Here is a 10,731-nt window from a genome sequence, read left to right on the forward strand (position 1 = left end):
GCATTAAAATCTTCCTTGAAACTATCCGTACATTAAGAGATTATGAATAATAGTACCTTTTACAGCATTTAAGCAAACAAAATATGTAAATTATCACTTTTACCAAAGCTACTACTACTGTTCTTCTCCCAGGAGGATGCCCTACATGATGACAGACTCATATCATAGGTGCTATTGAGAGAGTAAAGACTTAACATTCATCACCTATATACACAGTCTTCCAGGATATAATGATTAACTTCATTGTAGAATATGTTTTTACCCTGTTTTCAGTATTCTCCTCCTGCCCTCTTATAGCAGGTCCTTCATAAGGATTCTCCATTAAAATTTTCTTTAGTTTCTTCAGTTTAGGACGATGTTTCCGTAGTTCCCAGTAGCTGTTACAAAATCCCCAGATCTATAAGAGAAGCATGATATTGTTAGTGTATTTGAGTCATAAATGCAATTAACCATAATACACATATGTACCCAGTAGGACGTGTCTGTTTGTGTGTTACAGTGTACCAGGCAGGTACCTGTGTATGTGTATATGTGTGTGTGTCATTTTGATACCTGAGTGTGTACCACATGAGAGCTGTCCTGGCTGTTAGTCAGTTGGTCTGGTGTTCTGCATCCTGGTACAAACAGCAGCAGGTTGGATGTGTCCGCTATTTTTAGATCATACGTCTTGTCGCCACTGCAGAGGACAGCACGCTCATCCTTATCCCCTCGAATCACTAGACTGGAAAAAGAGAAAATAATTGTTAATTGTCATTTATGACTTACATTTACACATCTTTGCATTTGAATTATCTACAACCACATTAATAGAAGAAGAGGAATGAGATGATGATGAGTTCATTGAGAGATTAGTCAAACTACACAAATTAAATTGACAACAATTTTAAAAGTTTTTAGTAATTTAAGTCAAAAATATGAAGTGGTTCCACCCTCTCGGATAAGAGGGATTATGTTTGTTTTATATCATTGCAAATTAAATACAATTTGGGTTTGGGACTTTTGTTACATAATAAACGCATGTTGAAGATGTCTCTTTGGGCTTTTGGGAACTTGTGAAGAGTTCTTGTCCTTGTTTTTGACATTAAAAGTCTTTAATCTACACTTGAATCAACACTGTAATGACCAGACCTTCTGACAGAACACAAACACCCTACATTAAACAATGACCTTACCTTATTACACAGACGCATTACACACACTAACTCACGACATGAACTCCTCACCTTTGTCCAGCTTCTATGTGCTTGCACAGTGTGTCGTCCAGCTCCATCAAGCAGTAGTCTGCAGAAGAAACGTTGTCCCCGAAAGACAGACAGTGAATAGTTTTCTGCAGATCTTCCTCCTTCAGCTTGGCGATCTCCAGAGTGGCCTGAACCTCCTCTAAAGTCCTCATTTTGCGTCGGACGGCAGGTTAGATCGATAATGTTTGTTTATGGATAAATCTCTTTTGACTCGCGAAACAAACTTTGGCAAACTACCCGTTTAATAATGTCAAAAAACAACCCCAATGTTACTTTGTAACATTATTCGGTGACTGTCAAATTTCCCCGCTCTCTTTCTGTCGTGGGAAGGAAGTGTGGAAACTACGTTGATGTGCGACGTCAAAATAGGACCGGGTAGAAACATTACTCGACAGATAACACACATTAATGCTCAAATACTTATCTTAGAGCATTTATTAAATGTTGTCATTGATATATAATAACATGTAACCATGAATCTACTGTACAATTTGCTACATGAGCTTAAATATAGATACAGCTGTAATATAGGAACAGTGAAGTCTCCAATCGTGTTTCAACCGAGTGAAACTACCCAACGGACCGTCAGTCACGTTGAGGGTCAAATGTTTTGAGGATGAGCAGATAGAGTCATCGAAATGTCAAGTTTCTCCAGATCTGCCCAGGTAGTGACCCATACCCGGTATACCTTAAACAATCACACTTCTATCTGACATGTTGAGCGTTATGTGCGGTTCGGTTCGTATAATGCAGTGACAACGGTCAGTGGTGAGCGGTTAGCTAACGAGCTAGTCACGGTGTGTGTACAGTGTACCGGTAACTAGTAACTAACACTAGTAAGTAACTAACAGGTTGACTACAGGTGAAGAAATACGCGAGAGACACAGTCGCTGTAGTCCATGCAGTTGTTTGCAAGAAGCGTTATAGCCATAAAGCAAATGTTATTTCTTGTCAACCTCTGTAAACCTTTACTGAACATCACGCTGTGAATTTAATTTAAATTGTAATCTCTCTCTTTAGTGGACCAGACTGTATTGTCATACCATCACATGCTTGCAAACAGTTTGGTTTTTCAAGTATCTTTAAACCAGCAAGACGTTTGAAAAAATGCCAGCTCTGTCAAAGGAGTACAAAAACATTTTAAAAAGGAATAATAATTTACTTTAATGGAAATGTTGTGTCTGTATAATAAACAGCTTCAGACTGTTAGTCTAAAGCCTTTTTCACTGACATTTTAACTTGTCATATCAGAATAAGCACAGGCGTTACTAATAAAATGAACAATGTCTCTGTTGTATTCAAGAGTAAATTCTGACAGTGATCCAGCAGGCACAATACTAGGACCCAGAAACTGAAGCAGCTAAATGGAATTCAGCCATCATTCATTTTATTATCTGCACCTGTGTGTTTCGTACTGTGACGTTTCAAAATGTCTTCTCTGAAAAAGACCTATTGTCACATAAAATACAGGTCTCTTGTTTATTCAACCCAATCTTTCTCTCTTTTCTTTTTAAATTTCAGCAATGGGCGACCTTCGCTCGTTCCTGGTTCCTGATTGATGCCAGGATGCAGCCTCCTGGGAAAGTTGCGGCCATGTGTTCTATTAGATTACAGGGCAAACACAAGCCTATCTACCATGCACTCAGTGAGTCCAATCTGTCACACACATATGAAGTCATGATTAACTTTCTAACTTTAACATCACCCTTTACACTACGTATAAACTACTGTTTATATACGCTGAAACCACAAAACACCCTTAACTTAATGTTGCTGTGGACATCCACTTGATGGCAGTAGAGGGTCAACTTTAATGAATATATTTGCTCCTTTCTTTTAATGATTGCTTTATGAAGTAACTTTTTTAATACTTTTTTAAAATGAATCTTTGTTGGTCTAGTAAACCAGCTGCTGTTGTGCTATGTCTGCTCCTGTCTGCCTCTCTGTCAAAATAGAATCAGGTATTTCTTTTTATGTTTGTTTTTTTAACATAACAATAAGTCTGAAAGAAAACATCTTGAACATCTTCACAGGTGACATTGGTGACCATGTAGTAGTAATAAACACCAAACACATCGCGTTCTCTGGAAACAAATGGGAGCAGAAAGTCTACTCATCACACACGGGGTAAGTGCATACCACTTCATGATACATCACTTTCTCCGTCTCTTTTTCTTCTGCGTTTCCATGTTGTCTTGTTTCCTCAATGCCTATGAACCAATCCAAAAAAAGCACTTTTTAGTGTCTCAGTAGCGTCTTGTCACAATCCTACTCGAGGAGACGCAATGAACTTGTGTTTTGTCCACCTGCTAACTATAAAGTTTTTGTGGTTGGTAGGAGTTGTTTTGCATTGTTGCATTCTGGACACCTAGATTTGTGACAATTAACTGTTTGGGATAAATAATTACTTTTCTTTTGTACTTTATGCATGTACATTTGAGATTGGACGATAATAATACAGCACCTTAAAGGGGCACCCAGTGGGGACTGCATTAGATGCTCAAACATCCCTTGACTGCTGAAAAGCCGTTAAAATAAGTTCCTTTGTATTTCTTTTGTTTAAAAGAGAAAAAAATATTTAATTACATGTGTAGATTAAAAAGCTTAATGCTCTTCATTATAGTATGTATTGTATTTTTATATTGTAGTATTGTAGGAGAAGATTCTTTGTCATATGTATTTGTTTACTTTCTTTATATATATACACACACGTACATTTAAGTAATCTTTATGTTAGGCTATTAATGACGACCATGAGTGTGTTGTATGTAAGCTGCATCTTTCACTTGGCATGACCTCAAATCAAAAGGTTGCAGTAAATATATAATGTGAACTTATTTACATTTGTATGTATGTCCTGTAAATGAACAACAAGGTCTCACTTATGGTTTATCTGTTTTCCAAAGGTATCCAGGTGGATTCAAACAAGTCACAGCTGCCCAGCTGCACCAAAAAGACCCAAAAGCTGTAAGTGTCATCAACCAATATTTTTTACTTTTTCTTATTATTTAGAGATAAATGTAAAATCTTAGATATGCCACTGTCACATACCTTACACCGTGGAGACCTGCTGTATTATATGTAGGATTTAACCCACATTCTTGGAGATTAGTGTAATCTGCCACATGCTGTGCAGAGTAGGTATTTCGTGGTTTGACATTCATCCTTTCCTTCATATGTGCTGCTTGTGCATATTAATGTGAAGTGCGGGGGATTAACCAGCAGTGGATTTGTGCTGGTGGTGTGTGCTGAAACTGGGTGCGAGAATGTCAATTCAAGGATAATTCCTGGGGTTTTGGTAATGTTGCATATTTATGGATGCAGGGACTCTTGACTGTGAATATAATTACACACAGTGGTAATTATATTCAGAACTTGATGTGACCTACATACTGTACTTGACAAACACTCATGCCTGTGTTACAAAACATGGGTGCCACAGACAGGGTAGGGGTAGGGCTCACTAGACGAACACACTGTTGGTTTTGGTGTTTCCATGAGATTTGTTGACCTTGACAAAAGTGTGAAATACCACCAGTGTTATCTGTTAAAAGGATACAAGCTTTAGAGTGTTGGTGCCATTTAGTTTTATATATCTAAATATTTTGATTGGCATCTCACATTGGATTCAAGGTGCTGCTCTTGTGCCTCATATAGAATCGACTTTTTATTATCACATGTACAGTGATGCACAGTACAACGTATAGTTAAATAGGTCTTCTGCATTCAACCCATCCTAAGAGTAGAGCTGGCCCCCATGTGCCAGGGTTGAGTCCTTGCTGCAGTGGCCATGGGTTTGAGTCCGACATGTGGCCCTTTATTGCATGTGGTCCCTTCTCTCACTCCCCCTTTCCTGTCCATCTAAACCTAATAGAGATCCTATTAAAAGAGCAAAAATATATATTTTAAAAAAGGGTTTGTTTTTACCACAGACAGGAATAGGGTTGTTATTTTTAACAAAGGGTGACATTATCCCTTTAAGTCTTAATATGTATTGTGCTGAGATGTATTTATTATCATATTTGTTTATTGTAACATCAGGTTATTGTCTGCTCCTTCATTTCCTCCAGCTTAATCCACATTGATCAACATGCATGAATCCTATTCAGACGAATCAGAGGACCACGGGGTGTTTAACCCAAATACTTAGCTATACAGGGCAGGAGTGATACAGTGTTGCACAAAAGCAACCGAGCTGTTCAGAATCATTCATTATGAGAGCTACACAGGAAGGGTTCGTAGACTTTTTACCACGCGCAGCTCGTGTAACCAATTAAAAAGGCCATGAAACTGCACTTGTGTGGGAATCGCTAAAAGTAAGTGGATGATCTGTACTGGTTCCCAATCTGTAGTTTACAAAACCAGGAGAGACATTTATTCTGCTGTTGGCTCTTTGTTGATGCAGGCTTTAGTCCAGCCGGTAACCACAGACGTGCGTCCTGATGGTGGTTTAGTTAAAATGAGGTTTGGCGAGCGAAGAGAGAGAAATAGAATTGGACAGATGAATGATTTGTCAGCACTGCCTCTGTCCAACATCTCTTTCCAATATTTCTGTCCAGTGTCTGAGTCCAGTAACTCTCTCCATGGTGAATTCACATTTTTGCAACCAGCCTCACATTGAGAAACAATTTTTTCACATTATTCAAAACTATGTAAGGTTCATATAGACATTTCCTTTTAGAAAGTATGTGAACCATGTCAATGTGCTTTATCTCACCAGATTGTGAAGCTAGCAGTTTATGGCATGCTGCCTAGGAATCTGCACCGGCGCACCATGATGCAGCGATTACACATCTTTCCTGAGGATGTAAGTCAAGTTTCTCTTCATCTCTTCAGCGCTGATGAGTCTTCAGACAGACACTCTTACACCTTAATCATCCAGGCGTATTAAGGACAATCAGCAAGGAGGACACATTATGAGGAGGGGTGCACTGATATCATTTAGCAGATTCTGACACAAAAGAATTAGCCAGTTTTAATCATCCTTCATCCAGGTCACCTTGACAACTAATATCAGTTAATTACTGTAAAATTAATATATGTTGTTCAGCATTTTCTTTGTTTGACAGAGGACAATATTAGTCAATTTTTTCTCCTACATTTTCTCAGTTTGTGTGTGTTTGTTGAAGTGCTGGACAGTGAGATGGCATTTTAGTGTTTCCCACTGGTTGTGAGAGTGCTTCAGCAGTCTCAGTCTTGTATAACTTTAAGCTGTATTAGTCATTAATATTAATATTTTTATATTAACAAAGGGTCAGATGACTGTGTGTATGTGAAAGGAGTCCCCAAAGCTATACTGAGCAATTAAGCATCTTTCAGCACTTTGTTTTGGTTTTATGGCCTGCAGCTTTCCTGTTTTCACTTTCACTGCTCTAAAGCATTTTCTGTGAAAAAGCTCTAAAAACACTGTACACTACCTGCTCAACACCAAAGGACAGACGGACACAGATAGTTGCTAGCTAGTTGATGAACATTTAGTAGATTAAGAGTGCCATATACTAGAAGTTGGTAGAGCCCAAAACAAAGCAAAAAGATAGTAAATATTGGATTTATATTTGTCAGGTAGCCAAATGAATGCATATGTTGCTTTGTGTTTGCAAGGTATGTAAATAAGCAACTTTTTTTACATTGTGTTCACTTTATATATATATATATATAAAATATGTATATGGGTGACTAATATGTTTCCATTTAGTCATCAATGTGGTCACTGCAGTTCACAGACAGCACTTTTGGCATTTGGTAGCATTAAATTGTGATAGTTTTAAAATGATGTTGGCAAGAACCACCGGTGTCGCACATCACTGCTTCTGCAATGAATTGAAACAAAAAAGTACTTGACAGGCTGTTAATTGACCCGGGCAGCGGGCCCAAATATTAACTGGATATAATTTGTATCCATGCGAGAGATCACCATCATTAATTCTAGGAATGACAATGGAAGATCTTTGACTTTTGACTTGTAATGTAATACATGAGGTGTTTGGTGTCAGAATTTAGAAGTGAGGAAAGACAGATACCTGTCTTTTATTTTGGCCTTGACTTGATTTCCACCAGCAGAACTGAGGCTTCGCAGTGTGCATCCCTAATTGCAAACAGATGGGCTTCCTGAGCCTTGTGAATGTCTGCAGTCCCATCTGCAATTCAGAACAGAGTATTTAGGAAACTTTGGTGTTTTTTGATCTCTATTTTAGTCTGAACTATGTGCCCGCTCTAAATGACTCTACAGACACACACCCACCCATAATGAATATTAATGAGAATGTCATTCGAGAGTGAGGACCTAAATCTCCTTTTAAGTCTTTGAGTAGAATATCTGAGCTGCTTTCTGGGTGTAAATGGTGCCTTCTTTTTTCATGTCACCTCCTTTCAATTCCCCTTTCCTCTCTCATTTCTTTCTTTTCACTTTGAATGTATTGTCCTGCCTACAGTTTTCAATTGCAGTGTCTCCTCTGTCCACTCCTCACTAGGAACTGCCAGACAACATCCGAGCCAACCTGACAGAGGAGCTGCCTCAGCCCAGAGAAATCCCCAGGAAACTCAGCGAGTACACGCAGGAGGAGATTGACGCCTTCCCCAAGCTGTGGACACCGTATGTAGAAACACATACAGTCTGCTCTCAAACACACAATGCCAGCATAAAAAGCAGACACGATCTGTACACAGCGCACATGCAGGTGTCACTGCATAGAAATGGAATTACAGATGGGAGGAGATGAGTGCAGTATCTACTGTATTACACACAAAAACCTCAGTACACACAGATTAATATACCGCTCCTTCCTCCCTCCCGAAACACACACACAGCATTACACATGCATGTGAGGGTCTCTGTAGTAAATTAATAATGGCTGCTGTCATTTAATTTAATTAGTCCACTAATTAAAACTCACTGAACATTGTTTTGTAAGCTAAATTAAATCACCACCATTGAAAAGCCAACAGTGTACTTGTCATTAGGTTTGATTTTTTAAATTATATTGTACATTGTGATGACGTAAAATAGCTGTCATCGCTGTCTGTAAAAGCAGTTTTTACAACAGTTTTCAATCTCTGTGGTTGCTACAAGGTGACAAGTTACATAATGAATGTCCTACAAAGAAAATATGCATAAACTTATACTCGCCATTCAGCGTTATTTGTATTCAGCTGACTGAACTAAGCAGAAAATGACACATTTTAATGTTTATGGTAAAGCTAACCCCTGACTTCTACCTTCTACCAGATGGCTTTTTTAATTGCCTGACAAACTTTTAAAAGCACCTCACTTGGGAATCATTTCCTCATCTTTTTGTCCTATGAGGACGTTTGCACCATAATGAGTAATACACACACACACACACACACACACACAGACACGCACACATGCCCGTACAGTCACTATTTTATTGTCTTGTACTGATGAGGAATAGCCAGAAGGGGGTGATGTTGATCCGAGTACCATCTCACATTGCTGTTTCTCATATTTCTGTGTGTATACCAACTATCCTGCCTTTGTGAAACAGTAGTTGTCATAAATTAGCATTCGGTGAGATTCTTTCTTTGGAATATTGCGGTTAGTCGTGCTGTTATAATGACTTTAAATCTTCTAAAATAATTACAGAAAGCTGTCAAAGATAAACATACGTTTTTGTATTTTACATTCAAAACAAATGCACGTTTGAAAAATCTATGGCAGATGGTGAAAGTACCGACAAAACGGGGAACTTGACTTTAGAAGAGAGACACAGAAGGTGTTGTGTCACTGGCCGTTAACCAGTGCGGTACATTCTTCATGTTAATGTGGACCGGGGGTTGAAGAGTCGCATATTGCCTCCCCCTGCTCCGACATGCAGGCGCGTTTCCACAGTTCTGTGTTATTTTCATGGTCTCACTAAGCAACGTATGCATGAATGGGTCCAATTCAAAAGCTCGCCAACCCACTCTTTTTGTGGTCAGTCTGACTCGGACACTTTTCACTCGTGCATGAACAAATAAGATGCAACATTTTTCATTGTAACTACAAACACATGTGGCTGTGGTGTGAATGATTTCCAGCCAACAAAGAGCTGTCAGTATGTGACCTGATGCATCGAGAACTACGACGGCTGTAGGACAAGCAGCCACTTGATTCTACTCTAAGATTAAAAATGAATGTAAATAGTGCTCCCCGTGTGAATTCTTTTATAGGACCTAACATACAGCTCTAGTACCTAAATATATGACCTTTTCCCCCAAGTTGACATTTTTATTTACTGTACATAAAAGTTTTGTGTGTCGTTTGCTCTGATGGTTACATGCTTGTGAGCTTCCCTCAAGAGCTTTATAAATGACGGCCGTTGTATTATCGAACAACATAATGTTGGAGGACACTGCAATGTAACAGGCCACTCACTTTGTGCTCTGTAGATGTGTCAGCAGTTGTATTGTTTCTTTATTGTTTAACAGAAACTTTGCATCGCATAGTTTTTTTTACCCTGGACTAGGTGCTGTGCCAAACCTTTGAACAAAAATGTTGAAATGACATAACTGTGTGGAGAGTCAGCTGTTTCCCACCTCTTCCTGACTGTGTGGGACATACGAGGGGTTTAAGTGGGGTGTGAGAGAGAGCATCTGTTATTCAACATAATCATATTCATGGCTTTTTGAGTAAAGTATTTTCCGGTTGGAGATTAGACTGACATTGTGACCCCGCGGTGTGCTGTCATGATAATGTCGTCCTGTTGCGTTTCTCTGGCCTCACCTGTAGTAAACATCATTCTGACAGGTTAACTGAGAGCATCCTCTCTTCCACCTGCTCAGCACTAACCTTCACGTCCATCACTCTAGTCGATCTATCCATTTGTCATCTAGCTGTTTATTCAGGTCAGGGTTGCTCTGTTTTTCACAGGAGCAGCAGGCCCAACATTCAAGTTCACTGGTTGTCTTTTAATTTTACCTGCTTGGAGGTTGTGACTGAGCTCGTAACAAAGATCAAGCAAAGACAAAGGTTTACCTTGTAGCTCAACTTTTAGCTGCATCACAGTCCCACATGCAGTAATGCTGCCGTTACTGCAGTCAATACACTTCCACTCTCCAGGACTACTGTGAAACACAATCATGCAACTTTGATGAGTTTCTTTATGCTGTCAATAATGTGATATATACAATTTTGTGTAGTATCTGCATTGGGTTGAATACAATATTTGCAAATTTTTAAAATTCTTCTTCTTAAAATGATCACCATGTAAGTGGAATGAATATTATTCTCACTCTAGAGATATCCAGCCACGCTGATGGTTTTGGTTTTATTTGTCCAGGTTTCCAGATATCAACCTCTGAAATGTCTGCCTCTACCCCAACACAATGGAGAATTTAAAGTGACATTTGAAAAATGGAACAGCAGCATGCCTTTTTAAAGAAATTGTATCCCAGTTACCCTGGAAAAAGCTGCTGTTGAATTTTTCTAAATATTGGGGTATTTCTAATATTTCAGTACTGTGAAGCACCACAACAAAGTTCCATTCACCTC

General features: G+C 38.9%; 2 protein-coding genes across 2 annotated transcripts in view; one reads left to right on the top strand and one right to left on the bottom strand.

The window, feature by feature from the left end:
• Positions 1-1,584, bottom strand: part of dscc1 (DNA replication and sister chromatid cohesion 1) — a gene marked incomplete in the record, with an annotated part of 4,339 nt that extends 2,755 nt beyond the window's left edge. Inside the window, 3 exon segments of the mRNA XM_035672049.1 lie at positions 263-397; positions 553-721; positions 1,224-1,584. Coding sequence (XP_035527942.1) covers positions 263-397; positions 553-721; positions 1,224-1,393 — 474 coding nt within the window.
• Positions 1,585-1,799: 215 nt separating this feature from the next.
• The window catches only part of mrpl13 (mitochondrial ribosomal protein L13), a 10,293-nt gene continuing 1,361 nt past the window's right edge, over positions 1,800-10,731 (top strand). Inside the window, exons 1-6 of the mRNA XM_035673065.1 lie at positions 1,800-1,906; positions 2,763-2,886; positions 3,275-3,368; positions 4,148-4,208; positions 5,962-6,048; positions 7,712-7,833. Coding sequence (XP_035528958.1) covers positions 1,880-1,906; positions 2,763-2,886; positions 3,275-3,368; positions 4,148-4,208; positions 5,962-6,048; positions 7,712-7,833 — 515 coding nt within the window. The 5' untranslated portion in view covers positions 1,800-1,879. The remainder of the gene's footprint in view (positions 1,907-2,762; positions 2,887-3,274; positions 3,369-4,147; positions 4,209-5,961; positions 6,049-7,711; positions 7,834-10,731) is intronic.

This window comes from Morone saxatilis, unplaced genomic scaffold (genome assembly GCF_004916995.1).
Source record: "Morone saxatilis isolate NCDOM2014 unplaced genomic scaffold, NCSU_SB_2.0 Contig24, whole genome shotgun sequence".
Taxonomy (NCBI): domain Eukaryota; kingdom Metazoa; phylum Chordata; class Actinopteri; family Moronidae; genus Morone; species Morone saxatilis.